The sequence below is a fragment of the Betta splendens genome, chromosome 2 (genome assembly GCF_900634795.4).
Source record: "Betta splendens chromosome 2, fBetSpl5.4, whole genome shotgun sequence".
NCBI classification, from domain to species: domain Eukaryota; kingdom Metazoa; phylum Chordata; class Actinopteri; order Anabantiformes; family Osphronemidae; genus Betta; species Betta splendens.
This window is the reverse complement of record NC_040882.2, coordinates 23,287,878-23,303,395: the sequence shown is the minus strand read 5'-3', so window position 1 is coordinate 23,303,395 and position 15,518 is coordinate 23,287,878. Positions and strand designations below refer to the sequence as shown.

Below are 15,518 nucleotides of genomic sequence, written 5' to 3'. Positions count from 1 at the left end.
TTTCTGACTGCCCCTGCCCCAGCTACTGCTGATTACGTTAAGCAGCTGTGATCAGTGAATCAACAGCTAGAAAAGCTGACTTGCCTGATCAGGGTGATCGGCAGGAGAGTAGGAGAACCAGTAGATCAGTGGTCCCCGAGGACTGGGATGGCGCCAAAGTGGCAGAACTTCAATATAACCTTCCTCTTATAAACGAATTAAGAGCCATGTTTAATTTTGAGTTAACAGCCTTGGGAAGGGGACTTCCATGAAACACTATGTTCTTTCTCTTGTCTTAATTTCAATGTGTTGGGAATGCTGTCTGACTGGAATCCCACAACATTTCTATTCTTCTTTGACAGAAGTCTTAAGATAGATCAACAACGACAAATACAGGCAGATTATGATGTTTCTCTGTCAGCATGGACCTCCTGAGAAAAGGTTACTGTAACATGACGCAGGAGCCTCCCAGACTTTGATGAGGCCAATCTGAGCTTCTGTAGCTACAAGGGGATTATTGGGCTCACACCAGTGGGTTTCAGTGGATGAGGCAGATGTTACACACCGAATATTTGAATCTTCTGTGAACACTTTGTTGTCCCTGAACTAAACCCACAATAATCATCATGGTTTACAGCTATAAATAACTACCCAGCACAAGCCTTCCTGTGCCCAGTAAGGTATAATATATGTATAATATATGATCTATAGGTGATAAAGTGTCAACCTGACTATAATGAAGAGGACAGCTTTTGCAGACTGATGTTTAGAAGTATCCAGATGCATCATAAGTAGTAGTCTGTTTTCAAATAGTTACTGCAGGTTCTTTCATTTTCAGAGCTGTCTGGTTTGTGTGCGAAGCATCAACACAGGGCCAACTTTCTATATACACAATCTAGTTGTCGCTGTACACAACAAACATCACAAGACTACAGAGAGGACAGGCTGGGTTGGAAATGCCACATGAGCAATGAGTCAGGTCACTTGCGCAATAGAAACGTTGGCAGCTTTCCCACCAGCAATTCAGGGAATGAGCATATGAAAGAATAATCTGCTTTAGGACTGTTACAGTTTGTGTATTGAATTAGCACGTATGTCAGGTGAAAACGCATCTACTATAGTTACACTTAAATAGATTTTATTTTTTTCTTTATTATTATATTGAACTTCTAGTAGGTGCTAAAGTCAATACCTCGGTAAACCCCCAGACATAGAAATCTACCTCAGGGTGATTGTATTAATCCATTAAACCATTTGAAGTTGTGAATTTCATCTGGACATAAGAAAAAGTCTGAAACTACTAAGTGCTGCTATTCAGTCACAGAACCAGAACAACGACAAGAAGCTGGAGGGGATTCCTGATCATCACTTTGCTTTTCCCTTTCAAGTTTTAATTAAAGAGGGTCACGGGGTCCAGAAGTGACCTCACTGATCGAAGTTCAACTCAAATTAGCCCTAATTGCACCCAATGATTGGTGGATACAGTAAATTTTTCTAGGCCCCATTTTACCGTTGACGGGCTGCATGTCCTCTGGACTCATATCTTACGTCTGGCTGATTCATAAAGCCCAAGCTACGCTTTGCTCGCCCACGTTTTGCGTTTCTTCTCTGTGGTTGCTAACTGCTGGGCCTCGGTCATATGACAAGGACAGATGCCTCCTCACTACCCTACGTGTCTATGCGCAGCGGTTGATCAAAATAAAATAGTCCCCCAAGAATGACATCCACCGGTAAACATTTAAAGCACTTGAAAATAAATCTTTTTCAAAAAATAGGTAATCTTACGTTATTCACTAACGATTTTCACAATACGATCCATGTTAGTACGAGCTATAACGCTGGGAAGTACACCCCTGCAAACTAGCCTCACCCCTACGTCATGTTGTTATTGTATACCTCCGCCACAGTCGCACTAGGAAAAACAGCTGTAGCGGCTAATGCTAGTTAGCGTCGTTTGTTTTTGTCGTGTGTGCCAGCGATCTGACCAGAAACCCCGCTAAACACCATCGTAGAATCCCGGAGTGACCGACTTGTTGTCTGTCATCTCTCTTAACGATGAAGTTCCAGTACAAAGAGGAGCATCCTTTTGAGAAAAGGCGGTCCGAAGGCGAGAAAATAAGGAAGAAGTATCCGGACAGGGTACCTGTAAGTAGCTAATGTTAGCTAGCTCGCTCGCTCGCTCAGGGCAGTTACACGCCTAGCAAGTGTGCCAAAGCTAAACTAGGGCTATTGTAACATTAAGTATTTGTAACACCTATTATATAAACGTTTTATATAGGCGTGTATTTATCTTGTGGAAGGATGTAACCGCCCTATTATGTCAATTCACCTCGCACCATATAGCTAACAGGCTAGTAGAGGTTAACCAGCAAGAGGCCACATCATTGAATCGTTCCTTTAGTTAATAATTCCGGCTAATATAACTTGAGTATAAAGCGATATAACAAAAGGTAGAATAATATAGCGTCCTAGAGGCGGTAGCGAATGTAGCTCGAGTCGAAGATGTATTCACGTTTGAACGCACGGGGACGGGGTGTCGTTTTAGGTTGTGTTGAAATGCTAACACCTAAAATAGTTAGTGTCAACAAACGGGTCACTTGTTTACGGGGGACGCAGCCTCGAGCAGTACATCAGTCAGAAACCGCAGAGACAAGCTGACCAACGTGCTTTATGCGTTCAGTAATGCATGACAAAGCTAACCTGTCGATACAAGCTGCCTAGATTATACATATACATACATACACACACACATTGCTTCAATAGATTCAATAGATAGCTCAATAGATTGCGTCAGTCAGGTAGTAAAACTATTCACGAGGTAGTCTGTCCTAGTCCTATATAACCACATACTTTCAGAAAGCTAGAACATAATAACCTACAGGAATTTGCAACTGTCCTGAAATTTTAATTAAAAATAGAACTTTTTCAAAATTATTATTTTCTGTCCACTGGATTATTGTTTTTTGTGCCAACGTCTTCACTGACAGGTCAGTGTTCAAGTAGTATTTTACAATAGAATAGAATAAAAGCTTTTATTAGTCCCACAATGGGGAAACTGCCATGTTGCAACAGTGGTACATTTTAGCATAGTAGAAAAATTACATATAGGTGTCATAAATACAGAATCTTAGATTTACTGAGAAAAGCCTATTTTTAGGCAGACATGAACAAACTGAGTTTTGTTTTTGTATATTTCCTTCATCTCGTTGATCGAAATGAAACGTCTGACACAAAAAACATTCTGGTATCTTTTTACAAAATATTTTTAGACATAGGTTCCCGACACATCTAGGTTAAGCATACTGTACTTACTAACTTTCTCAGATCCCCTTTCTGAAAAATGTGAAACATGCTGCTTGGGTACTTTCCCCTTGACTTTTTCAGTGGAAAATGTATCAGAATAATTTCCTAATGAATTTAAACAATTTATTCATTTTGTTCATTCATTCAGGTCATTGTGGAGAAAGCCCCAAAAGCCAGAATAGGAGATTTGGACAAGAAGAAATATCTTGTCCCCTCTGATCTGACAGGTAAACACTTTATGTTCTGACTTAGGTTTATTACTAGACGGTAGTATGTAAAAATCTCAAATTTGTGTTCACTTTCTCTTTTTTTTTAGTGGGCCAGTTTTACTTCCTCATCAGGAAAAGAATCCACTTGCGAGCTGAGGATGCTCTCTTCTTCTTTGTAAACAATGTCATTCCACCCACCTCAGCTACTATGGGCCTGTTGTACCAGGTGAATTACACACCCATCTGCTGTACTTGGCCATGTCTCACTCTGTCTTCATCAGCATGTTCCACTCTTGAATACCTTTATACTAATGGCGGTTCCCTGACATGGCTCATGTGGCACTAACATATTTTTTGTTTTGCTCTTTTGTTCTTTATAGGAGCACCACGAAGAGGACTTTTTCCTCTACATTGCCTACAGTGATGAGAGTGTGTATGGGAACAGCCAAAGGGAAATCTGATCCCACTAACATCCCCAACCAGGATCCACCTTTGAGACCTCCACCATTCATTAATTCATTTAAATATTAAATCCAGCTCAGAAGCCTAGAGTTCCCAGAGAAAATAAATCAAATGCACCTTCATCACCATTAATTACCCCTCCTTTATGTCTTTTATTATTCTATGATCTGAATTGTATTTTCCTTCAATTTTCAGTAGTGACTTAAGTTGTATCATGGCCAGTCATAATCGATAAAACTACATAAAAGGAAAAAAATAGAATTAGGTTAATATAAAGATATCTAGTTTGGATTAAGGGAAGAAAGTCATAATACGTGAGTTTAAATCGGCCCTTGTTGACTATAAAGAGCTAATGGCTAATGGTTGTTCGCTTTTGTTGGTGTGCAAGGTGATAAAGTGCTTAGAGTGTAGAAGTAGCATTCACCAAATGAAGCCACCTAATTTGGTCTGTGGCAGAGTAAAGGGGAACTGTTTAGCAGCAGTTGTCCTAGAAAATCCATATGTGGATAGGGTAATGTGGTTAATTCACCAGCCATTGAAGTCAGTGAATGAGAATGTAATGCTGTCCAACAACTGATCTCATCAAGGAGTACAATAGAATTCAGACTAAATCATCCTCTGCTTTCAGTGGTAAAACTATTCTGTTGACTGCTATTATAATTATTGTTGTTGTTTATTGTTAATTTTAGATGGCCTGATTTCTAAAGGTGTTGTAAAGCTGAGTGCAGTTTTTTTCTTTTATTAAGTTTGTCTCCTTTTTTTTAAAAAAAAAAGAACTCTGTATACAGCTGAATTACTGGATCTTTCTCTCCATGACCATACATGATAAAACATGATGAAAAGCTAATTGTGTTTCTTGTCTTTTTTAAATACATTATTTATATGCGTTGTAAAAAGCCTTAATTCATATATGCATTATTTACCTTGAAGTTTTCTCATAATTGTGTTATGGATTGTGGACTGACCAGCTCAACACAATAATCTGTGGCCATTGCTATCTTTCATTACAATCTGCACAACACCCATTATTAGTGATGCGGTTGAGTGGTGTTATCAGTTCTGTATTTGCATGTTTGCCTCATCAGCGAGCAAAGACGTTGGCTGAACGACGGATGAACGAACGACGGCTCACTTGGCCGCAGTTGAGAAACGAGGTTGCCGGTGTTTTCTCTGCAGCAGCGCTGCTCAACTAGAACAAAACGCAGACTACGCATTAGACCACGTCAGGGGCGTGTGTGCAGGTGGTGGTCAGCTACAGCAAACACCCGTTACATGTGCCTAATAGAAGTGACCCATGCAAAGGGAAAAATAAGCTAATTTATTATCTTTACCACGTGACATGTGCGGAGGAACTACAATACCCACAATGCAGTTCAAACGACAACTCGGACGTTATCCTCTCTACCGGATGTGCAACATTATCGCCCGGGCAGAAACCTCTTAGTCTGTTTATATTTTGACAGAAGTTTGGGATTTATTTTGGCTCCAGAACAGTCGAGGAGCCTGTAACTAAAAGCCGCAGGACGGTTAGGTTCTTTTTAAACGACCCAACTAACAATAAAAGTAAGAGTTTTGCATTGTGTCACGTTTAACCTAATAAATGTTGATTTATTTGGCATGCATTACGTTAGTGTTACGTAGCTAGCAAGCGAGCTAATTGCTAATAGTTTGCGCCTAGACCCGTTTAAAAATACATTTTTTTGCTACTAGTTCACTCTTCTAAGATCTACACAGATCAGGCTTTCGCTCCAAAGTAGTCGTTGATAAATTGTATTGTAATAGAAGTAGACCAAGGCTAGTATGCTAACTTAGAGGCTAGCGGGGTAGCAGCTAACCAACCCCAGGCCTTTACTAAGCGGGACACTATCCTTCACTCGCGATGTAGGCTTTGTAATACGTAAACAACGCACAGTTAACGCGGTTTGTGATTTTTTCCGCATTGATGAACTGAACCTTCCACCCGCTTAGCTGGCCCCTCCACTGCCCGTCACCATGCCCGCCCTGCTGGAGAGACCCAAGCTGTCTAATGCGATGGCCAGAGCCCTCCACAAACACATCATGAGAGAGAGGGAGCGGAAAAGACAAGGTGAGCCACTGCTTTTTACTGGGCGCCCAACGCTGGTCTAATTAGAGTTGAATGTTTTTGTGCATTTTGCAGTATTTGTTTGGATCCCCATAAGGTGTGACTAATGCAATGGTTACATTTCATAAAGGCGCTCTTTTCACATGCAACAGGAGATGATCCTCGTTAGTCTTCTTCACTAGGGAACTAAATTTTACAATGCTCTGACTTAGCAATTAGGGCCTGGCTGGTTGGAGTCTCTGTAATTTTCTGTCTAACTGCTTGGTGCATTTGCACTTCGTGGTTTTAAATACAGAAAATGGCTTATAGACACTGAAGGATTATTTTTTAAACCTAAGAACGTTTATTATAATCACTGAGCACTAATGTGAATGTAATTTTTCAGAGGAGGAAGAAGTAGACAAAATGATGGAGCAGAAGATGAAGGAGGAAGAAGAGAGAAAGAGGACAAAAGAAATAGAAGAGAGGATGTCACTGGAGGAAACCAAAGAACAGGTTACACAAACTGATTAAATATTCTCATTTTGATTTTGCTCGGTTGGGGGGAGGAAGAACATAAAGCAGTATGCTTTTTTTTATAGTATGGTGTATTTAATGTACAATACATGTCTAATCTTCAGGTGATGAAGATGGGTGAGAAACTTCAGGGACTCCAAGAAGAGAAACATCAGCTTTTCCTACAGCTAAAGAAGGTCCTTCATGAAGAAGAAAAGAGACGCAGAAAAGAGCAGAGGTAGTCACTTCTGTGTTTTAATGAAATGTGATACAAATATCAAAAGCAGCCTAAGAACTGTATTCAGGCAATATGTGTGTCCCCTGTATTCAGTGACATAACAACGCTCACATCAGCCAGCTACCAGCCAAGTCTGCCGATGCACGCAGGACAGCACCTCCTTAGTATTCAAGGTAAACCACTTCTCAGCTCTGCAGCACAAAACGTCTTTGTCCTCTGTGTCATTATTTACCCAGCGTCACCTATATTTTCTTTATCTATCAGGCAGTCCAGTCGGTCACAGTCGAACTGGTGCGTTGCTTGGAGAACGGAAACAGCTTTTCCCAACAACGATTCCAGTAAGTTTAGAAATTAGGATCACAAAAATCTTTCTTCACAGGATAAAAACATTTCATTACATTTCTGTTTCCTGGTTTTAACAAGGCATTATTACAGGGCGTGTGGGTGTGTTTAATAAATGTCATTCAGCTGCATTACTGGGTGTTCACCACTTTGCATTCTTTGCCTTTCTCAGCCACGTCACTATCAAACGCCTGGTTTTAGTTCTGGCTCAGCAGAGCACGGCCAGTTCAGTGGGAGCCAAGGGGTCCATGAGCCCTACGGCGTGGCTCAGGCCCAGCATCCCTCCTCCTACGCTCCTGGACCGTCGATACCTGTCAGTTTTGCAAGTAGCTCTCAGATCAGAGGTACAGCACATGAGTCAGGGAGTGAAATATGAGGCAATATGCTTAAGTTAAGATTAAAATATCTAATTAAAATTATATTTGTTTGTTCTTCAGGCCCATCTGCGTTTCAGGCCATGCAATATCTTCCCCACCAGCAGCCTGGATACCCCGTCCACAGTCACTTCGCCACTCAGCCTGGTTAGTCTTCTTTGTACCTGGATTTGAGTTCCTAGTGGTGTCAGAAATATTAAATATTGTACCACACGGCTGCTGCTTTACTCCCATCCATCTCTTGTAGGATACATTCCTGGAGCAGGGATCCCACTTCAAAAGCAGCTGGAACACGCCAACCAACAGTCAGGCTTTACTGATGCCGTAAGGCGCTAACATGGATGGAATTTGTCAATAAATCAGAAGTTGGTTTCATTAACTCATCTATTTTGTCTTTTGTGTCTGAATTCTTTTGGTTTGGTTGATCTTTTCTCAGGGTGCTCTGAGGCCCATGCACCCCCCCACCATGCATCCCTCTGCCCCGGGCCTGCTGCCCACGCCATCTATGGCAGTGCAGATCCCCCCTGCAAAGGTGAACAAATAGTAGCATGCAACTTTTTATTTCTGTTTTTATCACTTCCAGCTGGCTTTAACATTTTTTGTCATACCAAGGATTACTAATAAGTCACCTATGGTGCAGATTCCATTCCATTTCAGTTCAGATTTCAGTGTGATTACTGAGTATTTGTTTTCCTATTTAGGTAATGGATGCAGTGAACATTGATTGTTTTTTTTTGGTCACTTTTGTTTCCTGTCACCAGGCCCCATTCCAGAGCTCTCCTCAGGGTGCTCCTCGTCACAGCTTCCTCCCCCACAGCCAGACGGGACAGAGGTTCTATCACCACGGCAAGTAACTGGCATCCCAGCTTTCCTCAACCTTCTGGAGACCCTGTTGAAATCTGACCGGTTGGATGATTTGCCATATAGATAGCATTTTATTTCTTTAAGTGTTAAACGTCTTGTTTTTAAAATGTTTTTTTGCCTTTCCTAATGAGTGATGAGAAGCCTTTGAAACATCAAGCTTAAATTTTTTACAAAATTAATTAGCAAAGTAGCCTGTTTTTCTGGTGCTTGTGTTGTATAAATCCACACTGCATGAACCACACTGATACTTTGGGAACTAACATTAGAAAAGTCAGGTGAGAATTTAATTTTCCTGCAATTACTCAGAAGGGACTTTTAGTAACAGTTAAATCAAGGTTTGTGCAAAGATCACACGGACACCTATGAACACTACAAAAGCAGGAACATGCTGGTTTAGCCGATATTACTGATTTGAAGTGTTACTGTGTTCTGGTGGATCAAATTGGATCCACTAGCATTGGTTGCCAGATTATATGTCATGACATTCAAAATCAAGGAGAGTTTTCAGTGTTTAGCTTTATCCTCTGCAGCATACATACATTTGTGCTTTATTTTAAAGGTTTTAAGTTGCCAAATAAAACCATAAGCAAAAGCCACATGCAAAAGTTTGTAACGTCTTTATTGTTTCGGCCATGGAGACATTCTGCACAGTTTGGACTTGCTGTCTGAACACAAAGTAAGGATACCAAACTGTAACAACCTCTCTGCCTTCAGAGTCGTTACTCAGTTTGAGAGGATGCCAAATAATACTCTGGTCATATCTCCAAACAGCTGTGTGTGAGGCCTGGTCTGACTGTCTGCAAAGGAAAGTGGACAAGATAAACTGAGGTGTGGTTAAAGGAGACTTTGTGTTGTTGGGGCAGGGGTTTGTTCCTGCGCCTCCTTTCAAACCTTGGGATAAAAAAGGGAACCTTGCATGTGTCACGTTGCTGCCTTTTTTTTATCAGTTGGGGGAAATAAATAACGGCAGAATGTGGGAGCTTCTTATTTTGCCACAAAAGCTGTGTGGCATATGGCAAACAGGCCCCAACAGAACACCGTAGATGTTGAGTTGAAGCCCTTGAAACACACAAACAACTACTGTATCATAAAATCTTCCTCTTTACCTGGATAATAGGTCCCCACTGAATATCTGGATACCTACGAACGCTATTAGGAACGTCATCCTCTACGAGTCTTTACATGTGTGCATCCAGACTCATGTGGCTTTATGATGATGCATGTATGTAGAGAATGTTTCTCCATTATTTTTGTTATTCTCTATTTGAAAGAGGAGTCAAAACAGAGCAAGGGAAATAAAAGTATGAAAAACATAGACAAAACTAGATTAAAAGGGAAGAATAGCATTGACGAGGCAACATCCCCTCCTTTTCTGCAGGTCCAGTGTATCTCGTTGCCCCTGCAACAGATTTAAAAGGAAGGAGAAATAAGAAGAAAGCAGGCATGACAGTCAGAACCCAGAGAAGGACCGTCCTCAAGGAAGAAACATGGGAGACACATGTTTAATGTGACAGCAGGGGGTTTCAGAGTAAACACTGGGCCACCAAGTTTACACTGATTTTTGAGGACACTTTATTCTACAGCCAACAGTTTACAAATGAGGAGAAGCAGGAGAGAAAGTGCATAAAACAGTTCTACCAACAATCCTAACAATGCTTCACGCAGTAGAAATACAGAAAGGCTGTAAAATGAAGTGCACCCCACAAATTATAATACATTGCTTAACAATACATAAAATTCAATTGGTATATTTGTAGTGGTACATAAAAATGACACATGCTCATAATAGTGTTGACATAAACCCACGAGGACACTATGGGGCGGGCAAATCCACGGTTACCACACTGAACCGCAGCCACTGCCTCATGAGTCTCAAATGATGAATTTGTCCCAATTTCACCAACTAAATAGAAATCTTTAAAGTGCACCCAATTACCAAAATGTCTAGTTCAAATATATACACGTAACACGCTTCTATGCAATGCTAAGATCATGAACATAATACTTCTAGTTTGGAGGATATGCACATTTGTAAATAAAGATTTAAATGGTATTAAACACCAAACCTCCCGACTGGAGTTGCCTCCCCATTTCGCCACGGATGCAAAATAAACCACACATGGCATCACACACACTTGCACTGGCATGGCACATGCTGGTGGCTCGTGGTGTAACATCCACACACACATACACACACTCCTCTTCAGGCAGGCTTGGGTCAGGGGTCATGTCGAAACAGCTGTGGCTCTGTATTTACCTGCAGTGGCTTATTTACCCAAGGCTTTGATGCCAATTGCAGCTTCTTCTTCCATTGCATTTAAAACGGTGATCTGAAAAAGAGCACAGACGAGTCACGGCATCCACTCACTGTTTCATTCCCTGAGTTGTTTGAGGACAGAACACTAAAACATTGTGTGCAATATAATTGAGAGGTACTGACCAGGATCTCCTCTCCAGCTTCATGTTTACACTCTATCTCTCTTCCCAGGTCTCCCTCAGGAATCTTTAGGTCCTCCCTCACCTCCCCGCTGTCCTGGAGCAGGGACAGGTAGCCATCTTGGATCCCAATCAGCTGGGAGAGGGGGACGAGAGCAGCTTCAGTAGTTTTACAAGCTGAGCAGGGCTGATTCATGCACAAACATTTCAGTTTGAATCATTTTCACTACACAGACCACAGAGGTCATTAGACTGTCCGACCCAGTGTCATTAAGAACCGTTTCCACTGTCTGCAGACCCGTGGGGGGTCTGCAGACATGAACTTCCTGACAGCAGGGTATAGGGAGCACTGGGACTAGTATGGTTTCACTTCTACAGGAAATCCTGCAGCATTGGTTTTCCATCTTGGCAGCCTGTGAGCATTCCAGCACACACAACACATTTAATCCCCACAGTTTCATCAGTGTTGTTGGCAGAACCTGTTCACTTAGGTCCCATTAACTCTCCTTTGTTTGTCACTCTCTCTTTTGTTCCGTTTAGTTTCTAATCTGTTAATTGAGTCAGAACAATAGAAAATATGACATGTTGTAGTTCTGTGCATGTGCTTTGGAATTATAAAAGGTGCCTTACAGTCCGGTCCCAGAAAAACAAAAGAAAGAACTTGGGTTTCTTGTAGTGATTTATGTAGGAATCCACAAATTTATGGAAGTGCCATATTCAAATTCATTCCTCTATTTGAGAAATGTGTTTCTTTTGATTGTTTTTTTGTATATTTTACATAATCTCACTACACAATGTGAATGTGAAGCAGACTGTCTCACCTGGTAATCCATTCTCTTGATGTTGGGGACGTCCATGTTGTGGGTGGAAGGACAAATATCTTCATACTTTTTACCAGAGAAGATGTCGATACCAACCAAGTGCACCTGCAGCAGTAAAACAAACACAGGGTGAAATCTAACCCAGACTGAAACATGGTGCTCAGAAATAAAAATACCCCAGCTCTATGCGGAATATCTCTAGTCAGTGAAGAGGTTTGTCTGAAAGCGTCCATTATGTGCATTAATATTAATGACTATTGATGTAAGAAATCAATGAACAGAGTACAGTCGGCTTCAACGCATTTATCACTAGTCATTCACTGACTTTAGCGTGGCCGTGCTTGCCCGTCTTGGAGGTGGACATCTCCACGATCTTGCAGGGTCGGCCTTTCAGCACCACGAAGCCGTTTTTGCGCAGGGCAGAGCACTGCATGGGGTAGGTGGCGGACGCCCCGGCATCGCCCGTCTGGAAGTCCAGCTCCGCGTCTGCCATGCTGCTGCGGAGGCAACAACAGGAGGGATCACGTTCACAGCCTCAAAACCACACAGATCAACGGTAACACGTGTAAGACTTTACTTTGGGCAAACAAGAACAAACCACTCACTTTTCACTGTTACTAATCTACTTACTGGTGCCACAAAGAAAAACAGTGAAGATTCTCAGCCATTCGGGTGAAGTTGTCTGAGGGTCGACTTCTTTCTTTTGAGAAGAAAGTCTAATCTACTCTAGAAGTCTAGTTGCCGTGACTCAACTTTCAGACACACACTGTGATTCTTGGCATCGTCTTGCTTGCTTTGCACACAATGAATGATTCATATGAAGTTAGGTCATCGTTTATATATCACAACTGCATATTTTGGAGTTATTGATTAAAGTCGGGCCTCGTCTGTCTGGACAGAAGCGGGTGGAAACGTAAGATCTCAGGGGTGCAGAGGAAAGCACAAATCAGTGGCGCTGAGCAGGCACAGCAGAGACCAGAGGTTAAATAAAGCAGCAAATGATGAAACTCAGCCCAGATAGGAAATAAATCTTTAATTCAATTAGAACTGCAATAAAAAGCGTCTGAATTTGACGTTGCCAGTGTTTGTGTTAAACTTTTTGGACTGCTGTGATGTCCGTGGTGCAGCACAGCTCCTGGACGTGCCACGAGTACACGCGCGCGCTCGCGCACGCACGCACACACTGTGTGCACAGTCAACTACGCACGCTTCACCGACCCAGATCCAAACACACGCCTTACAGAAAAGACAACACAAAGACACAAATGTTGTGAATGTAAAGGCTCAATCGGGGAGAGTGGCCGAAAAACGTCAACGCTGGGACGCTGATCCACGCTAATGACCCACACGTCAAGCTGCACGCGCGCGTCACCGGGCTTGACGTCCGGCGTCGGCTAACGCTGCCAACCGGACTTTAAACGCTGGCAAACGTGTCGTTAACTGCGCCCCGGGGGCAGCGCGTCGTCCGCGGCGTCCGACCCGAACCGGGCGGACTGCGGCCTAGCGCGCACTCGACGTGTCCCCGCATCCGTGCGCACTGACCGCACTCGGGCCGCGGCCCTTCTGATGCGCGAGCCGATAACGGCCACCTCCGGGCCCGTCGCACGTCCGCTACGGCGACTGGAAGCGTCCGCGCGGCTTCCGGGTACCGTCTGAACGTGCGCTGGCCGAGAACAAGCTCGCAGCCGAGGCGGTTGATTGAACGTTGGCCCGCTGCTCCGCAGTCATGACTAAGCTAATAGTCACGGCTACGGCGGGATCCCCACGCAGCGAGAGCGACGACACGAGTGGGTCTGAACACACTGTGTGCGCGGTTTGACGCGGTGGCGTGCGTGCGGAGCGAACGACGCCTAATTCAGCCGAGTGGTGCGGGACTTGCTAACTTAAACAATTAAACAGGGGCAGGAGTCGCCGGTTACGCTCTCCGACCAGCCTCGTTAGCTAGTACTGCTGGTCCTCCATCCAACGCGCAGTTGTTTTGTCCCCAGGGGGCGTTTAAAGCCTTGAACGCATCATAACACGGCTGACATGTGCAAAGCATAACTCATCTGCTCAGGCGCAAACACGCCCCGTCCATCGGGTGTTTGCACTAAGAACTCACCCTAGTGATGGTGGGTGTCCTCTCCGGTGTTACTCGGCAGCCGTCCTCCCTGTGATCCCTCCTCCACCTCTGTAGCTGTTGTTATTCGTCTCGTTACCTTTCCCGTATCCGCGCTAACGGGTCACCTGGCTCGGCTCGGCTCGGCTCTGTTTCCTCCTCGGCTGCGGTGTCAATACCGTTTGGAGGGGGGGGGGTGTCAGCGAGGCTATGTCTTCATTCCGCGATCAGGCCACGCGTTTGCAACAGATTTGCGAGGTAGTTAAGAAGCGCTTAACTCAGCCGTAAAGAGTCAGAGCCCTGACGCCCGCTGTGAATGCACGGTCGGCAGCCTGCACTCCACCTTCGGTCTCCCTCTTCCTGCGCCTCACCACTATCAGCGGGGAAATCACAACATCAAACTTCCTGTTTGACCCTGTCACAATAAAACTGTTATTAAGCTGTCACAAAGGTAAGCGTGGCTTCACGTGGCGCACCCCAATAAAGTCAAAGGTCGTATTACGTAATAACCTTCAGGTAATAACGATTTACTGCTTGAAGCAATTGCCTACCTTTCCTTTTGGGCGACTAAGCTAGTGGCGTGCGTGATAAACGTAAAACATACTCGAAGAAATCTTTTGCACTGAATGTGTAGTCGGGGCATTTCCGGTCATCTCCGACCGCACTGCAGCTTCGCTTTAACGTCCGAAACACAACTGGGCATGTGCAACCTTTCATTGTACTACCGGATAGCGCACACTCGGGACGTGGAGCCTGTATATGAGTGATGCCACAAATGTATGAGTTGACCTCGTCACGGTTTGTTTCAAGATAATCTCTCACTTGACGTTTTCAGAAACAGTTTGCTATTTTTTTTACATCTACTATCATACTATTGTGGGCTAAAATATAAAAGCATGTTGTCAAACATTTGAATACTATTTACTTTACTCTCTATTTAACAAATTGTAAGCTGCGTTTTGCTGCCACATATTACAATTGCAGTGCCCTTGAAAATACTACTGCCTTTACTTGGACGTCATAGCAAAATGCAGCTAACCAGAGTATTCAAAAGATCATTACATAAAACTTCAATAAACTGGATTTGACTATTGTTATAATAGACCCTATGTCTTTGAAAGTCTTTCATATTCACTGTGAGTGATGCCATCCAGTCAGCGGGGTCCTTCACTTCCACTTTGAAAGGTAAGAATGATTCTTACTGCATGCTGGGTTAATTTTAGTGTCATGAAACTAGAGTCCTTTGACCTATGTGCTCAGGGCTTTAGTTAAAGGCATATTTAAATACTAAATCAAAAATCTGTTTTTGAACAGCATCCTTGGTAACAAGTGCCTTTTCTAAATACTGTTTTCATTAAGGATCTACAGAACCACCAAACCTAGTGTGCTGCCTAGACATAATAACCTTGACATGTAAGACGGGGTATTAGCAGATAAAAAGTCCGTCATTTATTCTCCTAAAATACAAACGCTTACAACCTGTGTTGCTGATTTGATCAAATTTAAGTTATTTTTTAAACTCATAAGTTAAAATGTATCTTGTTGGAGTAAAAACTAAAAAAATAGCAAAAACAACAGCCCATGAAGAATTAGGTTTTTACTCTGTGAACACATATATTCATTTTTTTAAACCATATAGATATTTGGTGAAAAGTAAAGAAAAGTTTGTTCCTCTTCTGAATTTGTATGTCTGGAAAAAAAGCACAAAACAAAAATAGACAAAGAATAACGAAATAAGAGCATTCTGTGAAAAACGAACTATATTGTTGCTCAGTGATCAGCGAACACGCCTCCGTCGGTCCTACCTGTCCTCC

General features: G+C 42.9%; 3 protein-coding genes across 6 annotated transcripts; 2 read left to right on the top strand and 1 right to left on the bottom strand.

The window, feature by feature from the left end:
• Positions 1-1,894: 1,894 nt before the first annotated feature.
• gabarapa (GABA(A) receptor-associated protein a) lies at positions 1,895-4,800 on the top strand. Its single transcript, XM_029142375.3, has 4 exons — positions 1,895-2,124; positions 3,431-3,509; positions 3,599-3,717; positions 3,872-4,800. Exons 1-4 carry the CDS (start codon positions 2,035-2,037, stop codon positions 3,950-3,952), a joined length of 369 nt encoding a protein of 122 aa, XP_028998208.1. The 5' UTR covers positions 1,895-2,034; the 3' UTR covers positions 3,953-4,800.
• A 551-nt stretch (positions 4,801-5,351) lies between these two features.
• Positions 5,352-8,945, top strand: gps2 (G protein pathway suppressor 2). The gene is made up of 11 exons (XM_029129367.3): positions 5,352-5,516; positions 5,922-6,039; positions 6,422-6,531; positions 6,657-6,769; positions 6,863-6,942; positions 7,034-7,107; positions 7,284-7,455; positions 7,549-7,632; positions 7,733-7,809; positions 7,922-8,017; positions 8,247-8,945. Exons 2-11 carry the CDS (start codon positions 5,946-5,948, stop codon positions 8,337-8,339), a joined length of 993 nt encoding a protein of 330 aa, XP_028985200.1. The 5' UTR covers positions 5,352-5,516; positions 5,922-5,945; the 3' UTR covers positions 8,340-8,945.
• A 6-nt stretch (positions 8,946-8,951) lies between these two features.
• On the bottom strand, positions 8,952-14,924 carry LOC114843139 (eukaryotic translation initiation factor 5A-1). Of its 4 annotated transcripts, XM_055505379.1 has the most exons (7): positions 14,840-14,924; positions 13,708-14,077; positions 11,932-12,103; positions 11,607-11,711; positions 10,790-10,921; positions 10,607-10,679; positions 8,952-9,748 (listed from the first exon to the last, which is right to left on the bottom strand). In XM_055505379.1, the coding sequence occupies exons 3-6, from the start codon at positions 12,097-12,099 to the stop codon at positions 10,617-10,619; spliced, it is 468 nt and encodes a 155-aa protein (XP_055361354.1). In that variant the 5' UTR covers positions 12,100-12,103; positions 13,708-14,077; positions 14,840-14,924; the 3' UTR covers positions 8,952-9,748; positions 10,607-10,616. The 4 variants fall into 4 exon arrangements, with proteins under 4 accessions (XP_055361354.1, XP_028985241.1, XP_028985234.1 ...); XM_029129408.3 differs by lacking the exon at positions 14,840-14,924 and having other exon boundaries at positions 11,932-12,100; positions 13,708-14,149; XM_029129401.3 differs by lacking the exon at positions 14,840-14,924 and having other exon boundaries at positions 8,952-9,146; positions 13,708-14,138.
• Positions 14,925-15,518: the final 594 nt, after the last annotated feature.

What these genes read in the sequence shown, in the direction of transcription:
- gabarapa (XM_029142375.3), top strand. Translation starts at nt 2,035, where the DNA reads ATGAAGTTCCAGTACAAAGAGGAGCATCCTTTTGAGAAAAGGCGGTCC. An exon ending in AGTATCCGGACAGGGTACCT is followed by an intron (nt 2,125 to 3,430) that starts GTAAGTAGCTAA and finishes TCATTCATTCAG; the next exon opens with GTCATTGTGGAGAAAGCCCC. An exon ending in CTATGGGCCTGTTGTACCAG is followed by an intron (nt 3,718 to 3,871) that starts GTGAATTACACA and finishes TGTTCTTTATAG; the next exon opens with GAGCACCACGAAGAGGACTT.
- gps2 (XM_029129367.3), top strand. Translation starts at nt 5,946, where the DNA reads ATGCCCGCCCTGCTGGAGAGACCCAAGCTGTCTAATGCGATGGCCAGA. An exon ending in AAGTAGCTCTCAGATCAGAG is followed by an intron (nt 7,456 to 7,548) that starts GTACAGCACATG and finishes TTTGTTCTTCAG; the next exon opens with GCCCATCTGCGTTTCAGGCC. An exon ending in AGTCAGGCTTTACTGATGCC is followed by an intron (nt 7,810 to 7,921) that starts GTAAGGCGCTAA and finishes ATCTTTTCTCAG; the next exon opens with GGTGCTCTGAGGCCCATGCA.
- LOC114843139 (XM_055505379.1), bottom strand. Translation starts at nt 12,099, where the DNA reads ATGGCAGACGCGGAGCTGGACTTCCAGACGGGCGATGCCGGGGCGTCC. An exon ending in GCAAGCACGGCCACGCTAAA is followed by an intron (nt 11,712 to 11,931) that starts GTCAGTGAATGA and finishes TTACTGCTGCAG; the next exon opens with GTGCACTTGGTTGGTATCGA. An exon ending in TCAAGAGAATGGATTACCAG is followed by an intron (nt 10,922 to 11,606) that starts GTGAGACAGTCT and finishes CCCCTCTCCCAG; the next exon opens with CTGATTGGGATCCAAGATGG.